The sequence below is a fragment of the Aquarana catesbeiana genome, linkage group LG02, assembly GCF_042186555.1.
Source record: "Aquarana catesbeiana isolate 2022-GZ linkage group LG02, ASM4218655v1, whole genome shotgun sequence".
Taxonomy (NCBI): Eukaryota; Metazoa; Chordata; class Amphibia; order Anura; family Ranidae; genus Aquarana; species Aquarana catesbeiana.
This window is the reverse complement of record NC_133325.1, coordinates 393212932-393235907: the sequence shown is the minus strand read 5'-3', so window position 1 is coordinate 393235907 and position 22976 is coordinate 393212932. Positions and strand designations below refer to the sequence as shown.

The 22976-nt window shown below is 43.3% G+C and overlaps 1 protein-coding gene across 3 annotated transcripts in view; it reads right to left on the bottom strand.

Annotated features, from left to right (window-relative positions):
• LOC141128136 (multidrug and toxin extrusion protein 1-like) overlaps positions 1 to 22976 on the bottom strand; it is a 119014-nt gene that overhangs the window by 77966 nt on the left and 18072 nt on the right. For all 3 annotated transcript variants that reach the window (XM_073615234.1, XM_073615235.1, XM_073615232.1), the window contains exons 5-8: positions 19688 to 19730; positions 14263 to 14307; positions 13266 to 13363; positions 1774 to 1871 (exon numbers count right to left, since the gene is read on the bottom strand). In XM_073615234.1, coding sequence (XP_073471335.1) covers positions 1774 to 1871; positions 13266 to 13363; positions 14263 to 14307; positions 19688 to 19730 — 284 coding nt within the window. The remainder of the gene's footprint in view (positions 1 to 1773; positions 1872 to 13265; positions 13364 to 14262; positions 14308 to 19687; positions 19731 to 22976) is intronic.

Genomic DNA, 22976 nt, shown 5'->3' with positions numbered 1-22976 from the left:
GTCCGACGGAAAGATTTTAAAATTCTTTAAAATCTAGGTCCGGCGGGCTTTTGGGAAAAAGTCCGCTGGAGCCTACACATGGTCGGATTGTTCGGCGGACTCTGGTCCGCCGGGCAAAGTCTGCCGTAAAGTCCGCTCGTGTGTACGCGGCATTAGTCCACCTTTACTGACTGCTAGTATTTGCCAAAAACATCCCCATAAATCCTTAATACATTAACATACCTCCTTGAAGTTTTGAATTGAGAACACTTCAGGAGAATAGCGATTTCAGCAGTCAAGACTGGGAAACTGGTCAGAGTTGATGGAAAGATGGATGGTGCTAAATACAGGGATATCCTTGAGCAAAACCTGTACCGCTCTGTGTGTGATTTGAGGCTAGGACGGAGGTTCACCTTCCAGCAGGACAATGACCCCAAACACACTGCTAAAGCAACACTTGAGTGGTTTAAGGGGAAACATGTAAATGTGTTGGAATGGCCTAGTCAAAGCCCAGACCTCAATCCAATAGAAAATCTGTGGTCAGACTTAAAGATTGCTGTTCACAAGCGCAAACCATCCAACTTGAAGGAGCTGGAGCAGTTTTGCAAGGAGAAATGGGCAAAAATCCCAGTGGTAAGATGTGGCAAGCTCATAGAGGGGGTGAATAGTTATGCACATTGACTTTTTCTGTTATTTTGTCCTATTTGTTATTTGCTTCACAATAAAAAAAAAAAAAAAAAAAACATCTTCAAAGTTTTGGGCATGTTCTGTAAATTAAATGATGCAAATCCTCAAACCATGTTAATTCCAGGTTGTGAGGCAACAAAACACGAAAAATGCCGAGGGGGTGAATACTTTTGCAAGCCACTGTATGCTTCAGTTATGAATGAATACAGGACCAATCGATACGAATCGCTCACTGTGCTCATTCAGGAAAGGAAGGGGCTTGTAAATATGGGGGTCTGGTGCTCACTCTCCATCCTGAACCCGATCCTTCCTTTCCCGCCACAGCTTTAGCCAGTGGGAGGGAGAGGAGGCGAGCTGGCAGCGATGCAGAGGGGAGCACACAGGGGGTTCATTGCTTCAAGTGGGGGGTCAGGAAGTAAAGAAGGTTATCATCAGGATGGGGTGGGTGGCACAACTGAAACCAATCCCCCATGGCTCTCCCTGCAGCAGCTGTAGTGGGCAGGGGGGCCACACAGGGGGATCAGTGCAGCAGGAGGGTGGTGGTAAACAGAGCAGAGCAACCCCTGTATTGCAGCCAACAGGAGGGAGAGGAGAAGCAGCTAGCACTGCAGGGAGATTGTGAGGAGCAGGGGGATTAGTGAGACCCAGTGCCAGAACGGATATGGATACTGGGCTCCAGGATTCAGCCTGGATCCGCAGGACGCCGACATTTTAATTAAATATCTGGATAACATGTTGTACTCTTGCTTTTTTTTTTTTTTTCAAAGAATGCTTACTTTTTCTGATGCTCACTTCATTGCCTTCCCCTTTCTCTCCTGCAGATGGCAGGATATACCCAGCATTGGATGAGTGGCCCCAGAAACTCATGCAGCCCGCGCTCTCTAGCAGCTCTGCATTCTGCAAGAGTGAAAGATAGTGGACTGTGCATGTGTGGGTAGGGAACAAAGCTAAGTGCTTGTTTGTGAGTTTTTGGGGCTGCAGAGTACAGCATGTTAATTTATTGAGGATTCTGTAATGCATAGGGAGGTTTTGGGCAAGAGTCAGAAGAACTAACCCTTTAATTTCATTAATATAATATAACTTACACATAAATGAGACATGTCTTACCTGGCCAGGATGCAACATGCAGTTTTTTCACTTGAATATAGATGAACAACAAGATGAATTCAAAAACTGATCCTATAGTTATTGCCAAAGCAGCACCCCTAAAAGATTGGAATCATAAACAGGAAGTAAGCATTCTCTACAAAAAATCATTTTATAATGGAATATATTGTTAAATAAGTGCCAAACCTTTTAGTTGTACTAGTCTGTGCATGTATAGCCAACAAATTATATTTGATTGTATACAATCTGCTTTACAAAAATGTGAGAGGGAGTCTAGTTGCTTTTTTAGTGTACTTGCCCCACCCAGAAAGCCCAAGAGCTGTGTACCTCTGCCAATAGATATGAGTGACCGTGAGCACCTGTACTTGGGTATATGCCGGTGTTTGTGTAAATGTAACACTGTCCCCTTGGGGACTGCTTGGATCCACCTGCTCATCTGCACAGTCATGACCCTGGGAACATTCCAATCCACCTGACACTCTGGGTTCAGACATCTTTGCACCACCTTAAAGTAATAAGTCAAACCACTCAATGAGTTTATATTCTATTAACGTTTACTGAATAACTCAAGGAAGATTTTGTTGCACAAAGGAGGTAATAGATCAACTGAACTTCGGATAACAGTCCTAGTTCAGAAGAAGAATTCCTCCACAATAATACAAGTTAAGACAATCTGGAGATAACAGTATATTATATACACGTATGTACAATGGAGTACCAGTTGAACATGACCTGAAAGGATAAGCAAGAGTTAAGCATTAGTTCTGGCAAGACATTTAAAGGGGAAACCCAGGCTGGCCTTTTCAACTTTTAATCCTAATGAGAGATTAATTAAACAGGAAGAGTATGAGGGCCCTTTTAGTAGTAATGACAGCAATGTCCCAGTTGCAGGCATGATGGTCTTCGCCAGCAGTCGGAGCTCATTAATTATATCCACTAAGGTGCAGCAACAAGGCAATGGTATTGCTTGGAAAGGTTGATGCAACAAGTGTAAATGTACAATGTTCAAATAGAGATGCATTAAAGTGTTTCCCCAGGGTAAAGCTGTCTGTGCACAGTGTACCAGTGAAGCAACAAAGAAAGGTTTTCAATTGCCCTCTCATCAACAACCAGGCTGATTCAATGCCTTCCGAAGAGGCGTTCTTGCAGCTGTTCCACTCGCAACGATCATCTGATGCACAGCACAAAGCGCGGGTTGTTGAACTATCAGGGTGATGCCGGATAGATGTCTGATGATCAGCAAGCAGTGATAGGCCTTTCTCGGCCAGGTTGGAATGTCGTACACCAAGTGGTAGGCTGTGACCTCACCCTCTCTGAACAGAGAGGTCGGCCACACACTAGGCCCAGGAGGAAGAGAGCCCAGCGCGCATCTCTGATCTCTTTTATGCTCTTCCCAGCATTCTCTCTGATGATAGCAAAGATCCCTGAAATATGTAGTCCGGGTGCATAGTCATACAGAGCGATTGCCTTCTGAGAAACTACTAATCCCACAATCCCTTTGGGTCGGCTCACAGATATGATGTCAGTTAGTGATGCTGGGCACTAGAGGGACACTACAGTACATAGAAATGACGGGGAATCGCTATGCTTTGCAATTGTAGTCCACATTGCAACATAAACATGAATACAGTATACAGACATATGCGAAAAATAGAACATTTTGTATTTTTTGCATACTCCTGTATGCTATACTTGAGTTTACATGAGCACTGGCATATACCCGAGTACAGCCACACACAGCAATTCATATCCATGATGTATGTGCATAGCACCTGGGCTTTCTAGGAGGGAAATGCATTGGCATTTTTGTTGCACAGGCTCACTCGCCCATGTGCAAGAGGCTTAAAGAAACTGTAGCATACTGGTAATCTTGTAATCATGTCATCTTGTAAGCATGTGCAGCACCCCACACAAGTTAGTACAGGGTGTGTTAGGATTAAGAGTAGGTAAAATATAGTTTGGTTTAGAGCCAAGTCTGAGCCATGGCATCTGGGTCAGGGTTCAGTAAGGTTCAGGGCTGGATGACTCATCCTGGAAGCTCTCAGGTACCTTCCCCTGGTATAGGAGGTTGGAGAATCTTCTAGAATTAGTGGGTGGAGGTTTGGAGGAGCTGCCTTGAATATTTATGGAGCCTTAACCAATCCTCAGAGGTAGGCTAGCGGGGGGCTGAGACCACTCTATAAACAGACATGGCCCATGCCAGCAGGGCAGTCGGTTGGAAGATGGAGATACAGTTTTGAGGAGGCTGGCGGTGGCCCTCAGGGGTACCCCCTAGTCTGGGGGGAGGTGTTTTGCCTTGGGCCAGGCCTCGGGTGCTGAAAGGATCCTTCTAAAACACACAGGAGGCGGCTTTCCCAAAGGCACGGGAGCAAGAAATGACTAACAAGGGGGGAGACTGCCACATGTAGCCAGTCTCCCTGAAGACAGCTGTGTTCTTAAGTCTTCATACCTTCCCTAAGGCCCCTTTCACACTGGGGAGGTGGGGGCGTCGGCGGTAAAACGGCGCTATTTTTAGCACCGCTTTACCGTAGTTTTAGCGGCAGTATTCGTTAAAACCGCCCGCAAAGCGCCGCTACAGCGGCGCTATAGCGGCGGTATAGCCACGCTGCCCCATTGATTTCAATGGGCAGGAGCGGTTTAGGAGCGGTGTATACACCGCTCCAAAGATGCTGTTTGCAGGAGTTTTTTTTCCCTCCTGCCAGCGCACCGCTCCACTGTGAAAGCCCTTAGGCTTTCACACTGGAGACACAGCAGCGGCACTTTTAGGTCGGTTTGCAGGTGCTATTTTTAGCACAATAGTGCCTGCAAACTGCCCCAGTGTGAAAGGGGCATAAGAGATCTCCTGAGAGTCAGCCGCGTGGGCTGGTGAAGAGTCAGTTGGGAGGACTGGTGTGAGAGTTAGCCTGGGGGCTAGTAAAGGGGTAGCTGCAGGTGGGTTGGCAGTTCCTGAAGAGGTGGTGCTGGGATCAGTGGCTACAGAAGAGAAATGACAAGCTGTTTCACTACATTTTTGCTACACAACAAGGGGCTATGAGTTCCTGCCTGTAAAGGGCAATTGCTAAAATCTGACTGGGAGCCTGTCAGATTATTCTACAGTGATTCAGCTGAAGCAAGCGTGTGCAGGAGGCAAATGAAGGAGACTATATAGGAAAATGTCCCTGAAGTTTTACTGAAATCAAGTGGGCATCCCATAACCTCCCATGCCTATCCAAGTTATTAACCCTCAATAAACAACAAAAACAAAGTCACGGACTGTTCTCTGACTCGGGGTGGCTGTGTAGGAGTGGGGGTCCAAGTTAATCAGCAGTCCCTACAGGGGTGTGCTACACATGTTTAGACAGTGCTAAGCTAGGCAACAGAGTCCTGATTGGCTAAGACTGCTAACCCTTCCTTTTCCACTCTGAGTGTTGTTGTGCAGAAGAGACCACATAGCTAAAGTTTGAAGCTGAACTCCAGGCAATTTTAAAATACACAAATAAATGGTGCTCTATGGCCATGGCCAGATTAGAAGTATAAGGCAGCAATGAAGCTACATTCCTTATGTACAATATAGTCAAGCTTCATAATAGGAAGCATCCAATGTGAAACACAGTCCTCCTATGCTGCCTTAATCTATCGAGGATTACCTGACATACTTGCTTAGTGATAGATATACTTGCACTGTTGGTCAATGGTTTCATATACTCTTCGCTTTAATTATTTGTACCTGGGAGCCCCTCACCTCACATTGTATACTATATAAACAGTAATGCCATTATGGTTTTCTAGTACATGTCATCCATTTTAGCCTTCCTACTAATTGCTAGGTCATACTTACATATTATAGCTTTTTGAGTCCCCCCTTTGTTTGGCACACCCACCGATGGGTGCATTTTTAGGAATTAATTCTCCCTCAAAAATCCTCCTGAAGAAGTGGATTATCCTGTTTAGATTTGTATAACAGTATAGGTGTGACTAGGCCTAATTTTGAGGTGGTATGCTTGTATTCCTTGTTATACGATTATACAGTGCATCCGGAAAGTATTCACAGCGCTTCACTTTTTCCACATTTTGTATGTTACAGTCTTTTGCCAAAATAGATTAAATTCATTATTTTCCTCATAATTCTACAAACAATACCCCATAATGACAATGTGAAAGAAGTTTGTGAACCGAATTCAAACTTCTAAATATATGAGAATGAATATTGGCTCTACCGTGAAGATAATAAATGCTTAAAAAATCTCTGTGAATAAAAAAATCAAATTTCTCAGTGAAAGTAAAATGAAGTGGTTCGAACACATATATGACACCATGTGATAAGTGTACAACATATATAGCATTTCTCAACAAATACCAGTGGGTAGAGACAATGCATGAAAACAAACCATAAAAATATAAATTATATATATATATATATATATATATATATATATATATATATACACACACACAAGTCACAAAGTCACACATGGACCTAGTGAAATAAACGTGTCACTTCTTAAAGAAAAGTAAAAGAATAATGACAATCCATACAGTATATGACGTGCAGCAAAGTAGATGAAATGCACCTCGTGATAAATGTGCCAAGTGCATATCACTTAACAAGGCATGATAAATCAAAGAAACAGTCCATATTGTGATAGTGTGGTATCCGACCAGTGTATTGGTCCAGGATTCTTAACCAGGCAGGTTGAGGGGCTCCAGGGTATTTGCTTGTTTGAGAGGAAACTGGCTTTTCAGTTTCCTCATTATTTAGTAAGGTCCATTTTGGGACCTGGAGCCTGGGAATTTCTTAGAGATCCGGGTGGGATGAAATCCCCAGTCCTGGGTCCAGGTTTTGGGACTCACCGGCACACTGATTGTTCAGGTGTGTGTGGGCCTGAAAGCAGAGTCAGGACCATGATTCTGGGCTCCACCCAGAGAGACAGGAGGTCTCCAGGAGTCCAGGCTTGCAAGGGAGAACCCACTCTCGTGTTTGGCCAGAATCGCCTCAACCCTCTCATAAGAGGGTTTGAAATATGATTTCCGGAGCCTAATGCCCCGTACATATGGTCGGACATTGATCGGACATTCCGACAACAAAATTTTTTCCGATGGATGTTGGCTCAAACTTGTCTTGCATACAAACGGTCACACAAAGTTGTCGGAAAATCCGATCGTTCTAAACGCGGTGACGTAAAACACGTACGTCGGGACTATAAACGGGGCAGTAGCCAATAGCTTTTGTCTCTTAATTTATTCTGAGCATGCGTGGCACTTTGTGCGTCGGATTTGTGTACACACGATCAGAATTTCCAACACCGGATTTTGTTGTCGGAAAATTTTATAGCAAGCTCTCAAACTTTGTGTGTTGGAAATTCCGATGGAAAATGTGTGATGGAGCCTACACACGGTCGGAATTTATGATAACAAGGAACAAGGTCCTATCACACATTTTCCGTCGGAAAATCTGACCGTGTGTACAGGGCATAATGGTGTGTATATCAAATGCTCTTCCTTTGAAGATGGTGACTGATGGACAAGAAAACATTAAATCGATTATTTTTCGCTCGCTGTAATTTATGCATTTGCATGCGGCAGCGGCGCAGCACTTTTATCTCTTATGAATGGAGCTCCAGCCGAGAGAAGTCATGTGTACCCCGGAGATCAGGAATGAACAAATGAAATAAGTTTGAAATCTTTGCAAATTTATTAAAAATAAAACACGAAAAAAAAAATCCCATGTACATATGTATTCACAGCCCTTGCTCAATACTTTGTTGAAGCACCTTTGGCACCAATTACAGCCTCAAGTCTTCTTGAGTATGATGCGACAAGTTTGGCACACCTTTTTTTGGGGGCAGTTTCTCCCATTCTTCTTTGCAGAACCTCTCAAGCTCCATAAAGGTTGGATGGGAAGCGTCGGTGCACAGACAATTTCAGATCTCTCCAGAGATGTTCAATCGGGTTCAAGTTTGGGCTCTGGCTGGGCCACTCGAGGACATTCAGAGAGTTGTCCCGTAGCCACTCCTTTGTTATCTTGGCTGTGTGCTTAGGGTCGTTGTCTTGTTGGAAGATAAATCTTTGCCCCAGCCTAAGGTCCAGAGCTCTCTGGAGCAGGTTTTCATGAAGGATGTCTCTGTACATTACTGCATTAATCTTTTCCTCGATCCTGTCTAGTCTCCCAGCTCCTGCCCCTGAAAAACATCCCCACAGCATGATGCTGCCACCACCATGCTTCACTGATGTGATGAATGGTGCCTGGTTTCCTCCAGACATGATGCTTGCCATATAGGCCAAAGAGTTCAATCTTTGTTTCATCAGACCAGAGAATTTTGTTTCTCATGGTCTGAGAGTCCTTCAGGTGGCTTTTGGCAAACTCCAGGCAGACTGTCATGGCCTTTTCCTGAGGAGTGGCTTCCATCTAGCCACATACCATACAGGCCTGATTGGTGGAGTTCTGCAGAGATGGTTGTTCTTCTGGAACGTTCTCCTCTCTCCACAAAGAAACGCTGGAGCTCTGTTAGAGAGAATACTTACAGTGCCTTGCAAAAGTATTCACCCCTCTTGGCTTTTACCTATTTTGTTACATTACACCCTTTAGTTCCATTTTTTTTTAATCTGAATTATATGTGATGGATCAGAACACAATAGTCTAGGTTGGTGAAGTAAAATTAAAAAAATATATACATAAAACTATTTTTCAGAAATAAAAAAGTGATAATTGGCATGTGCCTATGTATTCACCCCCTTTGTTATGAAGCCCATAAAAAGCTCTGGTGCAACCAATTACCTTCAGAAGTCACATAATTAGTGAAATGATATCCACCTGTGTGCATAAGTGTCACATGATCTGTCATTACATATACACACCTTTTTGAAAGGCCCCAGAGGCTGCAACATCTAAGCAAGAGGCACCAATAACCAAACACTGCCATGAAGATCAAGGAACTCTCCAAACAAGTAAGAGACAATGTTGTTGAGAAATATAAGTCAGGCTTAGGTTATAAAAAAAAATATCCAAATCTTTGATGATCCCTAGGAGCACCATCAAATCTATTATAACCAAATGGAAAGAACATGGCACAACAGCAAACCTGCCAAGAGACGGCCATACACCAAAACTCACGGACCGGGCAAGGAGGGCATTAATCAGAGAGTGTCAGGGCTGGCTCTGGCCCTTCCTTCTCTGAGCTGGCCGCTCAGCTGTCAGCTAATTGCCAGCTCTCTTCTCTCTCCACAGTTAACCAGCTGTTGAGGATCTGCTTGTTAGTCCCGCCTACTTAAAGACGTCCAGCTCACTTCATTCCTGCCTTCGCCTTGGTCACATCACAAGAAACCATCTCCTGCATTCCTGTTTAAAGACTGGCTTTGCTGACATCCTTTCTGGCTCCTTATCCTGCTTGCTGTTCCTCTACTTGGATCCCGGACTTCTGGCTTGGCTGACTACCCGATCCGGTTACCAGAAGAAAGCCATTACTTTCAGCAAAAAACAAAATGGTACATTTGAGTTTGCGAAAATGCATGTGGGAGGATCCCTAAATGTATGGCAGAAGGTGCTCTGGTCTGATGAGACTAAAATTGAACTGTTTAGCCATCAAAGAAAAAGCTATGTCTGGCGCAAACCCAACACATCACATCACCCAAAGAGCACTGTCCCCACAGTGAAACATGGTGGTGGTAGCATCATGCTGTGGGGATGTTTTTCAGCAGTTGGGACTGGGAAACTGGTCAGAGTTGAGGGAAAGGTGGATGGTGCTAAATACAGCAAAACCTGGACAACTCTATATTTGATTTGAGGCTAGGACGGAGGTTCACCTTCCAGCAGGACAATGACCCCAAACACACTGCTAAAGCAACACTTGAGTGGTTTAAGGGGAAACATGTAAATGTGTTGAAATGGCCTAGTCAAAGCCCAGACCTCAATCCAATAGAAAATGTGTGGTCAGACTTAAAGATTGCTGTTCACAAGCACAAACCATCCAACTTGAAGGAGCTGGAGCAGTTTTGCAAGGAGGAATGGGCAAAAATCCCAGTGGTAAGATGTGGCAAGCTCATAGAGACTTATCCAAAGTGACTTGGAGTTGCGATAGCCGCAAAAGGTCACTCTACAAATAATTGACTTTAGGGGGGTGAATTGTTATGCACATTGACTTTTTCTGTTATTTTTTCCTATTTGTCGTTTGCTTCACAATAAAAAAAAAAAATCATCTTCAAAGTTGTGGGCATGTTCTGTAAATTAAATTATGAAAATCCTCAAACAATCCATGTTAATTCCAGGTTGTGAGGCAACAAAACACGAAAAATGGCAAGGGGGGTGAATAATTTTGCAAGGCACTGTATGTACATGGGATTTTTTTGTGTTTTATTTTTAATAAATTTGCAAAGATTTCAAGCAAACTTCTTTCACATTGTCATTATGGGGTATTGTTTGTAGAATTTTGAGGAAAATAATGAATTTAATCCATTTTGGAATAAGGCTGTAACATAACAAAAAGTGAAAAAAGTGAAGCGCTGTGAATACTTTCCGGATGCACTGTATACAGTGCATTGAAAAAGTATTCATACACCTTAAAATTTTTCACATCTTGTAAAAACATCTTAAAATCAAAATTGTAAATGTATTTTATTGTGATTTTATGTGATAGACTGACACAGAGGGGCACATTGTGAAGTGGAAGGAAAATAATAAATAGTTTTCAATTTTTTTTTACAAATAAATATCTGAAAAGTGTGACGTGCATTTGTATTAAGCCCCTCTTACTCTGATACCCCCAACTAAAATCTAGTGGAACCAATTGCCTAAATAGTCACCTAAAAAGTAAATAGAGTCCACCTGTGTGTAATTTAATCTCAGTATAAATACAACTGTTCTGTGAAGCCCTCAGAGGTTTGTTAGAGAACCTTAGTGAACAAACAGCATCACGAAGGCTAAAGGAACACATTAGACAGATCACAGAAAAAGTTGTGGAGAAGTTTAAAGCAGGGTTAGGTTATAAAAAAATATCCCAAGCTTTGAACATCTCACGGAGCACTGTTCAATCCATTATCTGAAAATGGAAAGAGTATGGCACAACTGGAAACCTGTCAAGACATGACCGTTCACCTAAATTGACAGACCAGGCAAAGAGGAGAGCATTAATCAGAGAAGCAGCCAAGAGGCCCATGGTAACTCTGGAGGAACTGCAGAGCTCCACAGCTCAGGTGGGAGAATCTGTCCACAGGACAACTATTAGTCGTGCACTCCACAAAAACGCTATGTGTGGCAGAAAACTAACACTGCACATCACCCTAAACACCATCCCCAACGTGAAACATGGTGGTGGCAGCATCATGCTGTGGGGATGCTTTTCTTCAGTAGGCACAGGTAAGCTGGTCAGAGTTGATGGGAAGATAAATTGAGCCAAATACAGGCCAATCTTAGAAGAAAACCTGTTATAGTCTGCAAAAGACTTGAGACTGGGGCGAAGGTTCACCATCCAGCAGGACAACGACCCTAAACATACAGCCAGAGCTACAATGGAATGGTTTATATCAAAGCATATTCATGCGTTAGAATGGCCCAGTCAAAGTCCAAACCTAAATCCACTTGAGAATCTGTGGCAAGACTTGGAAATTGCTGTTCACAGACGCTCTCCATCCAATCTGACAGAGCTTGAGCTATTTTGCTAAGAAGAATGGGCAAAAATGTCACTCTCTAGATGTGCAACTCTGGTAGAGACATCCCCAAAAAGACTTGCAGGTGTAATTGTAGCAAAAGTATTGACAGAGTATTGAATATTAAAAACAGATGTAAAAATTAAAACCTCAAATGAGAAATAATTAAAAACATCTAAGCGGCGCTTCCATCAGACAGATAATATGAAACTGACAGACTGAAAACAATAAATAAATAAAAACAAAAATACAAGAGTCTCTGGTAAGGAAACAAGATGTACACAGTAGAAGATTGATGAGTGCACCGTTCACCAAACACTTTAACACCATGTGCTCCTCACACCCACAAGGGGTTCAAACTCACCAGAACCCGGAGGTTAATAAGCCCTAATCGACATCCTATGGACTGTAGATCTGGGTGTCCTGGTAGGGTAGTTCAAACTCATCTCCAAGATCCCCATGTAGGTAAAACAGACTCTAATTTAGTTTTAAAATTTATTCACAAAATCAAGTTGATAAAAAATCCAATAAAACAAGACGAAGGTGTCCGTTTATGAAGCAGTGAAATCTATTCACTGCTTCGTTCTCCGGCATTCACAGTGAAGATTTTTCTCCTCTGTGTGCCAGTTTATGAAGCTTTGTAGATCGCTTCACCTTTGGAGGAGTGAAGAGATCCACAAATGCTTTCAACAGTGGAGAACGGCTCCTGATACTGGAATCTCGTGAGACTTTACGAGATTACAGCACCAGAAATACAGAGATGTCAGTTTATTAAGCAGTGATAAATTATCACCGCTCAATACACGGACAGACGGCGTGAATTACTGTTAATAAAATAATGAGTCCCCCTACATTATATACATATGTATACACACACACATTATATATACATGTATATACACATACATTATATATATATACATATACACATTATATGTATATATATGTATACACATAAATATGACAGGGGGACATGCTTACAGTGTTGGGGGGTCTGAACGAGGCATAAGGAAGTTAAAAATCTTCCTCCTTCCCCCTCAGATCCCCCCAGATTTCCTCTTCACTCCCCGATTCACCACCTCTGAGCTGGTGAACCTAGGAGTGTGAATTCTCACTCAGATCGCCAGTGAAGCAGTGAGATCACCGCTTCATAAACTGGCCGTTACTGTGTCATTCATGAGGATTCTCCGTGTGTAGAGATAATCGGCGGGAGAACAAGTTCAAACATGTTCTCCCCCGATTATCACTGTTTCATAAACTGTTTATGGACTGTGATCAGCGGCGATCCTCGGGATCACCGCTGATCACTGCTTCATAAACGGACACCGAAGTGACAGTCCAACTGTGGTCATGTAGCTCAAGATAAAGTGCTGGAGAGTATTGAATATAAATGCACGCCACACTTTTCACATATTTATTTGTAAAAAAAATTTGAAAACCATTTATCATTTTACTTCCACTTCACAATTATGTGCCACTTTGTGATAATCTATCACATAAAATCTCAATAAAATACATTTACATTTTTGGTTGTAACATGACAAAATGTTGAAAATTTCAAGGGATACGAATACTTTTTCAAGTCACTGTAGGTATAATGCACTGTTTTATGTATTTTTTATTTATAGAAAAATGTTTCCATGTACTGAATAAAATTCTTTAATTTTAATATTCAAACAGTTTTTATATATGTACCTAAAAAGGCTGATTGATTGGTTATTTTTTCTGTTTTTCTGTTGGGAATACATTTACAACCAGAATGATGTATTGCAATATTTGTGCAATATACAAACCAGTGTGTTTTTCTGGCCATGTAAGCCTCACATTTTGGTACGTTATAATGAACTGCAGAAAACAGTAGTAAAAGCACTTACATGACTCCAATCTTTAGAACAAAAAGCATCAGGTAATTAACAATGGCATTGACAATACTTCCCAATAAGCTTATTAGGATTTGTGGCCACATTATCTCCTATAAAAAAAAAAGAGTAAGCAAAACAGAATCATATACATTAGAAATAATCCTAGTGCAAGCAATACCAAAATGGGGGAACTTGTCTGTGTTTAGAACAAAGCCAACTTTTGTAGAACATAGCAATCCTTTTATCATAAAAATACTCTATGCAACAAGTGTTATAATAATACGACTGCAGTGATGTCACCTTATTAAAGGATAGGTCCTGCTTGCTACCCAAATGCCTCACCCCATTGTCTATAATAACACTATATCTAATCAGCCCATCCCTGGATCTTATGCTGCCCCTCTCTTTCAGGTCTGTGCAGATGGTCTCTCCATGGAAGTCCAAATTACAGACTCAAACATGCACAGTACAGTGACTGCAGAAAGAGATGACCAAAACTGGGCCTAGTAGTAGATGACAGACTTAGGACCCAAAGATCAAAGGACTTGAGAAAAACAGAGTTACTCAGGATGGAGGGCTTGCATGACAGTTGCATGAAAGTATACTCTAACTGTCAATGTTGTTTTCTCAATTTACAACTTGTTATTTCACATTCTTGTCTTTGACTGAAACATCAGATGGAGCCTTTCAAAGGTAGAGGGAGGATTTGTGTGCCCGAGTCTCAGTTTCAGCTATTGGTCTCTGTTAACAGCAGGTAAAGAGATACAGTAAAACATGTTCCCACGACCTAAAGTTCATGTTTACATAACCCCCCCCCAAAAAAAAAAAAGCTAAAATTAACTTGCAGTCCCGACCTTAGTAAAGTAAGGAAATATTATAGACAATTCTTCACACATTCCATTTTAATTGCAGTGGAATTATTTGTTGTACTTGGTTAAGATGCAAACTGTACTTGGTGGCATTATGAAAAAATAAAGTTACTGTATACAAGATTTGAAGCAAGAGGTACCTGGTTTTGCAAGTAACGTAGCTCAAGTTGGAAAAAGAAGAATGCCTACATTAAAAATAAAAAGGTAAGAGCTGTTATTTAAAATTACCAATTGTCTAAACATACTAGGGCCCAGTTCTTCCTAAATCTTCCATGCCCCAATAGTAACAAAAAAAAAAAAAAAAGCTTATACTATTATACTATGTATTGAAATGCTGGAAGGCTCTGGATAGGACTATGGGGGGGGTAGGTTCTGGAGGGGGTTAGGGGATTCTGCCGCAGACTTGGTGGTCCTGTAGGGGGTGATGATTCTGGGGGGTAGCTGGGGGCAACTGTGGGGGATAGGATACCTAGAGAGGACATGGGTTCCCTCCAGGAGGCTGTGGGATTTGCAGGTGCAATATGGGATACTAGAAGGCACTGAAGAGGCTTGGGGACACTGTTAGGGGCACTAAAGTGGGCTCGGGGCTCTGCAGTCAGCTAGGGAGCACTGGGGGGGGGGCACTGTGGGGCATTGGCGGGCACTGGGAGAAATAGATGACAAAAACACATTTTTAGTAGAGAAAGAGTTAGAATTTCTGTCAATTTTTTTATTGTTACCTGTGCCTTCTCATCCCAGTAACTATCAAAGCCCAAATTCACTGTACAGGCATCACAGGGACTGAAGCTAATGAACAATTGAGTCACTCACAGGAATAAAAAAGTTTACAGAAATGTTAACTATTTCTCATACTACCTAAAATAAAAAAACATATGTAGATAGGCTTTAAAGCAAACTTAAAGTTGAATATTGAGCCCAAGTCTGCTGATCCTTCAACCAGACCCTATTTACAAAGAAAACAAACAAGTCCATGAATATGACCCATTTCAAACAATAGGTTTATTCAACAAGTGCATGCATCATCAGCTACCTTGACACGTTTGGTACAGTAGCTAGCTGCTCATGCTTATATGTGTTGTGCCGTCCACTTGTTGAATCACATGAGACAAGTCATATTCACAGACCTGTTTGTTATAACTATGAATGGTTGTAATGGGCCAGGAAAGGTCCAGGGACTCTCAGTATGCATGGTTGAGTAAGAATTGAGGCCGATCTCCCTAGTGACAGCAGAGACTTTTAAATACTCTGTTTAGGCAATGGCAGCCAATTAACCACTTCAGCCCCGGAAAGATTTACCCACTTCCTGACCAGGCCATTTTTTGCAATACGGCACTGCGTCGCTTTAACTGACAATTGCATGGCTGTGCAACGTTGTACCCAAACAAAATTGAAGTCCTTTTTTTCCCCCACAATTAGAGCTTTTCGTGGTATTTGATGCCCTCTGCGGTTTTTATTTTTTGCGCTATAAACAAAAAAGAGCGACAATTTTGAAAAAAAAAAAAAAACCTACTATTTTTTTACTTTTTGCTATAATAAATATCCCCCCCCCCCCCCCAAAAAAAAAAAATTATTTCTTCCTCAGTTTAGGCCAATATGTATTCTTCTACATATTTTTGTTAAAAAAAAAACAAAAAAAACAATAAGCGTATATTGATTGGTTTGCGCAAAAGTGAGGCTGGGTTCTAACTGGTACGACAAACGCTCCGACATTGGAGCGCATGTCGCATGACGTGTGCAAATCAATGATTCCCTGTGAGAGCAGTCTTAACTGGTCTGACTTTGAAAATGCTCCCTGCACTACTTTGGTCCAACTTTGGTCCTACTTCAGCCCATTGAATATCATAGGATCCTTGTCCTAACAATCCAACTTGTGACATCCGACATAGTGATTACAGCAGCAGTAAAAAGGAATTTAGATCACGCTGGGATTGTTTTGATTGGTCAAAGGACAAGTCGTACTATCTCATAGTCAGAGCAAAATCTTATCTTGTTCATTCAAGTCGGATGGAAGTAGGACCAAAGTAGGACCGATGTAGGACAGATGTAGCAGGGCAAAGTAGGATGATATTTGTACAACAGTAGTGTCAACCCAGCCTTATCGCACCTACAAAATAGGGGAAAGATTTATGGCATTTTTATCATTATTTTTTTTACTAGTAATGGCGGTGATCTGCGATTTTTAGCAGGACTGCAACATTTCAGCGGACAGATCAGACACTTTTGACACTTTTTTGGGACCAGTGACATTTATACAGCGATCAGTGCTATAAAAAAAATGCACTGAATATTGTAAAAATGACACTGGCAGGGAAGAGGTTAACACCTGGGGCGATTAAAGGGTTAAATGTTCCCCAGGGAGATGCTACCTAAATGTGGGGGGAGTGGACTGACAGGGAGTAGAGAGAGATCGCTGTTCCTAATCACTAGGAACAGACAATCTCACTCTACTCCCCTGACAGAAGGGGGATCTGCTTTGTTTACACTGGCATATCCCCATTCTGCCTCTGTGGAGTGATCGCGCAGTGGCCAGCGGACATAGAGTCCACTGGACCCGCTGATTGGCTCCCCTGCCAGCGATTGGGCACACGTGCGTGCCGCCCACAGATCGCTGTGTACGCGCACAAAGGCGGCGATTCACGCAGCCGAGCCAACCTGCCAAGTGCAACTGCAGCGCCTGTTCGGCAAGCGGTTAAAGTCTTTACCTCACAAGGAAGTAACGTCTAACACATAGTTGCCAACATTGGGAAAAAAAAATTCGGGACACTTTTTTTGGCTGTAGGCGGAGTCAGGCTATAATTAGGGGGCGGGGCATGCGATAGTAGGCGGGGCATAGGAAAAAGGAAAAATGCGGCGCGCGAAGCGGGCCGCGCAAAAAATGGGCGTGGTTTACGTGAAATAGTGGGCGTGGCTTACATGGGCGTGGCTAAATGGGGTGTGGTTAGAGTCTGAGATGAATGAGGGATGCAGAGGGAAAGGGGGGTAGGGATGGAGGGACAGCAGACCCAGATCCTACACCATAATAGCAATGTGTATTCCAGAGTTTAATAATCAGCAGATAAGATACTCCAAACACCTGGTGTTAGCACTTCAATCATCCCGGCACCATGGTTGTTATAATGTCAGGATGATTGAAGCGCATTATTACTATTATTACATTGTAATATAAATAATGAAATCATTCAACTCACCATAATGCAGAATCAGTGGGACCCCTGAGCGTGTCACCTGCCACGTCACCTGCCACCAGATGCCATCAGGTTCCCCAGCAGAGTCTGTCCTTACATAAGGTGCCCCCAGCAGAGGGGGGAGAAGGGGGTGCAGGTATGTTGGTGACACAGGGGGGAGAGGGGGGTGCAGGTATGTTGGTGACACAGGGGGGAGAGGGGGGTGCAGGTATGGTGGTGACACAGGGGGGTGCAGGTATGGTGGTGACACAGGGGGGTGCAGGTATGGTGGTGACACAGGGGGGTGCAGGTATGGTGGTGACACAGGGGGGTGCAGGTATGGTGGTGACACAGGGGGGGAGAGGGGGGTGCAGGTATGGTGGTGACACAGGGGGGGAGAGGGGGGTGCAGGTATGGTGGTGACACAGGGGGGGAGAGGGGGTGCAGGTATGGTGGTGACACGGGGGGGAGAGGGCGGGGCAGGTATGGTGGTGACACAGGGGGGGGAGAGGGGGGTGCAGGTATGGTGGTGACACAGGGGGGGAGAGGGGGGTGCAGGTATGGTGGTGACACAGGGGGGGAGAGAGGGGTGCAGGTATGGTGGTGACACAGGGGGGAGGGGGGTGCAGGTATGGTGGTGACACAGGGGGGGGGGGGAGGGGGGGTGCAGGTATGGTGGTGACACAGGGGGGGAGAGGGGGGTGCAGGTATGGTGGTGACACAGGGGGGAGAGGGGGGTGCAGGTATGGTGGTGACACGGGGGGGAGAGGGGGGTGCAGGTATGGTGGTGACACGGGGGGGAGAGGGCGGGGCAGGTATGGTGGTGACACAGGGGGGGGAGAGGGGGGTGCAGGTATGGTGGTGACACAGGGGGGGAGGGGGGTGCAGGTATGTTGGTGACACAGGGGGGAGGGGGGGAATCAGGTATGGTGGTGACACGGGGGGAGAGGGGTGCAGGTATGGTGGTGACATGGTGTGCAAGAGGGGAGCCAGGACCATCAATGTCCCCAGCCAGCGGAGCCCCAGTCCATCCATGCTGGACCTCAGCCTTTGAGAAGTGTACTGCAGGGAAAGCTCCAAGCCTCCCATACACTGAGTACACCCCCTCCCCCTATCTCTCTTCTCCCCCACTACACTGACAGGCCACTACTCACAGGTCAGACAACTCCTGAACAGCCAGATGAAAGCCTCCCTTCTTCCCTCCCGTCACTCCCACTATTCCTCAGAGCTCCGTTGGACACACGGGGGCGGAGGGTGATGGCAGTGGAGGCTGATCACGTCTTCCTTGTGTTCAGTGTAGAGCGGGGAGGGGTTGCCAATCCCTCCAGCCAATAGGCTTCAGTGTACAATAGAATTTTCTATTTGTACACTGAAGAGAGAAGCGGATTGGCTGCCCCTCTCCCCTGCACTGAACACAAGGGGAACTTTGTGACTGACTCGTGGAGGCAACGGCGGCCATTTTTTGTGGAGCCGTTGCCGTTTTTTACAAAAACACTCACGATTTTCTCGGGACAAACCCCAAAAATTCGGAAAACACCGGGACAAATTAAATCGGGACAAGGGTCCCAAAATCGGGATTGTCCCGGGAAAATCGGGGACTGTTGGCAACTATGCTAACAAAGTGAAAAGGAGGTGAGATTGTTGTTGCTCAGGCTGCAGGGGAGTCCTACTGTGGCACAGAAGTATTTAGGGTAAGAGGGGGTTGGGGACCCTTGTTTTAATGGCAGCTCTAAAAGGATCATTAGACCAAAAGTCAGCTATTTACAGTTTGGCTATAAAGAATATATACGTAACTAACAATCTACAAAGTGGTGAGTCTAAAGCAATAGCTCATGCCTTGAATATGGCCTGGAAATCTAGCTGAAAACAATGGTTAAAAACAGTGGAAGAATTGAAAGGCTAAACGAAAGTTAATGTGAAGGCCACCCTAATTGTCCCATATGAGTAAAAGTCCTAATTTTTAAGCATCAAAGGGCCGATCAAATATTAATCAAAGTATATCTATAAAGTAGTGAATGTGACATTCATCAAACATTTATTGCAGGTATATCTTCATGGTTTCCTCCTACACTCAAAAGACATGCTGGGAGGTTAATTGCCTTCTGTCTAACTTAGCCCTAGCATATGTGTTTGTGTCCGTACATTGTAAGCATGTGAGATAGGGACCTTGATTGTCCTTGAGGGCAGGGACTGATGTGAATGTCCAGTATTATATAAAGTGCTGCATCAATTGTCAATGCCAAAAAAATGCCTGTAATAAATGTTTGTCACATTCACTGCTTTATAAATATGCCCCCAGGTCTTGCTGAAATATAAAAATTTGGGCCAAGTCTTGGAAAAAATTTGGAAGGTGTAATTGTAAGTCAGTATTTCAATATAAATTATATCAATTGATACTTACAGGAAGGGCCGGAATTAGGACCAAAACACACAATTCAGTCTCCCTGTTAGGATAAATATGTATTAAATAGTTTATATTAAAATATTTAACTATTTAGTTTCAAGAGCAAATCTAACCCCAGCAGAAGTAATTAAGAACATAGAAATCCCACCCTCAACTTTCAAATGTGTTAACAAAAAAAACAACTACTGAGTATTCTATCTGGCTGATGTCACATTGGCTAACCCTACTTAAAGGCGAAGTTCAACTTTTCCAGAAATAGCCTATGCAAGTCAAAGGGCCCCAGTAAATAATACAAATCTGTGCAGCTTTGTAAAATGATCATTCATTCATTGTTTTACCTGTAGGCCATTTGGGTCCCCTCAGAAGCGTGGCTAATTAAGTCCTAGTTATCAACCGCCACATCCTGTCTCATTGCTAGAACTGTTGGTTCTCAGTTCTGCAATCCTAGGAGTGGGCATCCAACAGTTTTCACATCCTAGCAACAAGTCGGGACACAAGGGTTGGCAACTAGGAGTTTATTAGCTAGGCTTCTAAGGGGACCAAAATGACCTGCAGGTAAACCAATGAAATTAAAAAGGAGGTCCAACCCCCCCCCCGAAAAATTAAAAGTCTTTTAATATATGGACACTTGCCTGTGCAGGAAGCCCGCGATGTCGGCACCCCAGCCGATCTTAGAATCGGCTGTTGGGTGCAGCCGCCACCATTCCTGGTAAGGGAACCCGGCAGTGAAGCCTTTTGGCTTCACAGCCGGTTCCCTACTGCGCATGAGCGAAGCGCGCTGCACTTTCTAATTGGTCCGGTGGCAAAGAAAGGAGGAGGGGGCCGAACTTTACAGAGACTGGGCCACAGGCCCCGTCGCCCAGAGGTGGGGAACGGTACCTGTCCCGCCCCCTCCCCCCTGAAAGGTGCCAAATGTGGCACCGAAGGGGGGTGGAGACAGATAAGCGGAAGTTCCACTTTTGAGTGGAACTCCACTTTAATGATCCTTTTTTCAAAGCTGCACAGATTTTTAACATCTACTGAGGCCCCTTGACTGCATAGGCTATTTTCTGGAAAAGGTGAACTTAGTCAATTAGTTTAATCAATTTACTTAAGTACTGGAACATTTTCATGCTATAATAGGTCAATTTATTTTTTTGATTTATAGGAAATATTACAACAAGCCTTGTTTCATGGGGCTAGCTGACATTTTCAGATATCTACTCTTAATAAATCACTCAAAAGCATGCCAGATTGATATTCTCATCTCTATTACTCTAAGCTGTTATTAACCTACAACATATTAAAGCTGAATTCCAGACAGATCTAAAATACATGCAGCTCTGTCATTAATACATCATTGTTTATTTTTTATTTATTTTTCTTTATTGCAAGCAGTATATATACCTGATTTTGACCTGGTATATACAACTTGTGAACGTCGGAACGAGAGCAATAATTATAGGGCCATCATTTACTCTTACCTCTAAACCTATAACCTGTAAAGGCTTTTAAAGAGACAATTTTGGCCAGCAAAGTTTGTTGCTGTTTCATGGGTGTAGAATTGTAAAGCTTGACAAGTATTTTATATTTTACAAAAAATATGGGTAATATATTGTAGAGGAAAGAGGAAATGGAATATATTTGTGTTGGGATGTTGGCAGTCTAAAACATACAACAGGTTTGTACATCTACACCGTAGTGCAGGATTGGAGCAGCTTTTTAGGCAGAAATGGTCATAAAGATAATTTTATAGTAAAAGGCAAATATAATACCACTTTTATTAATACAAAACATAAAAACTTGTTTATATATAGACATAGCCAACAACACAAATAATGTAAAACACACAGTACAAAATTAGAAAAAATGATGGTTGATGTGGAAATATTGAAATTCATATTTATATCAAGGAGCTTCAAGGGAACCATGGTGAGAACTTTGTAATGAAATGACCATGCCACATTATATATATATATATATATATATATTACACACACATATATAAATGTACGTATGTTACAGGAACGTGTGTACTTAATATATTTTGGGGTTTAATCATGAGAGGTGGGCCTAGTTACTGTTTTCTGTATCTCAAAAGACCAACGTCTTTTGTCTGTTGTCTGCATAGTAACTATTGTCTTCAGAGTGAGGAGCAGATATTGGGGCGGATTTACTAAGAATAATGCAATGCGCCAGTTCATACCTTAATTGGTGTGCTGGAAAAGTCATTAACCGAATGTGCGAACCGGCGCACTTTAATGTTTTATATTCCCATCGCACATGTTCCTGGTATAAGCTCTAAAGGTTGGGTGCTGCAGCAACAACCAGCTGGATACTGGTTCAAGTCACAATGTAGATACTTGCCAGCACACCAAGGATCAGCGCAGGGTGGCGTCCAAACGGTTTAGTTTATTGCATAACAACACAAAGAGGTGCAACGTTTTGGAGTCACGCAGGACCCCTTCGTCAGGCATGTGATAAATGTGAAAATAACAGTGGAGAGAATTTAAGTAACCATCAACCAATCAAAAATCAAGAAAAAAAAACAAGAAAAAACAAAACTCCTCCCCCCCAGAGAGGTATGACGTCACAAATCCCACCAGAAAAGACTATAAAATTAGCATAATAAAAGGATAGCATGTTTAAACCAGATCACCAAACATATGTAAATTAGGGGTTAAAAAAAGCTACTGACATTACCTGTATTTGTCATGTAAAATAGTGAATCCTGAGCCATTAAGACCCCTTTCACACTGGGGCATTTTTCAGGCATTTTTCAGGCGCTTTAGGCCCCTTTCACACTGAGGCGCTTCTAAACTTCCAGTAAAACACTGAGCGCTTTTGAAGAGCTTTTCAGGTGCTTTTGAACAGCTTTCCATTCATTTCAATAGAGAGGGGCGTTTTTTCACCGCCCTGCCAGCGTACTGCCCCAGTGTGAAAGCATTCATAGATTTGAATGGAAATAGGTTTTCGTGAGCTTTTCAGGCGCTTTTTTTTGCGTGAAAGCGCCTGAAAAGCTCCTCAGTGTGAAAGGGGTCTTAGCGTTAAAAAAAGCGCCTGAAAGAAGCCTCATCTGCAATCCCAATGTGAAAGCCCGAGCCCTTTCACACTGCCAGCACCCGAAAAACGCTGGTAAAGCGCCGCTTATGACCCCTTTCACACTGTGGCGTTTTTCAGGCGTTTTTCAGGCGCTGGCAGTGTTAAAGGGCTCGGGCCATCGGCGCACCCAGCCCTGTGGCAAAAACACGAAAGCGCTGCAAAGAAGCTGCTTGCAGGACTTTTTTTGACGCCCTGCCAGCGCAGC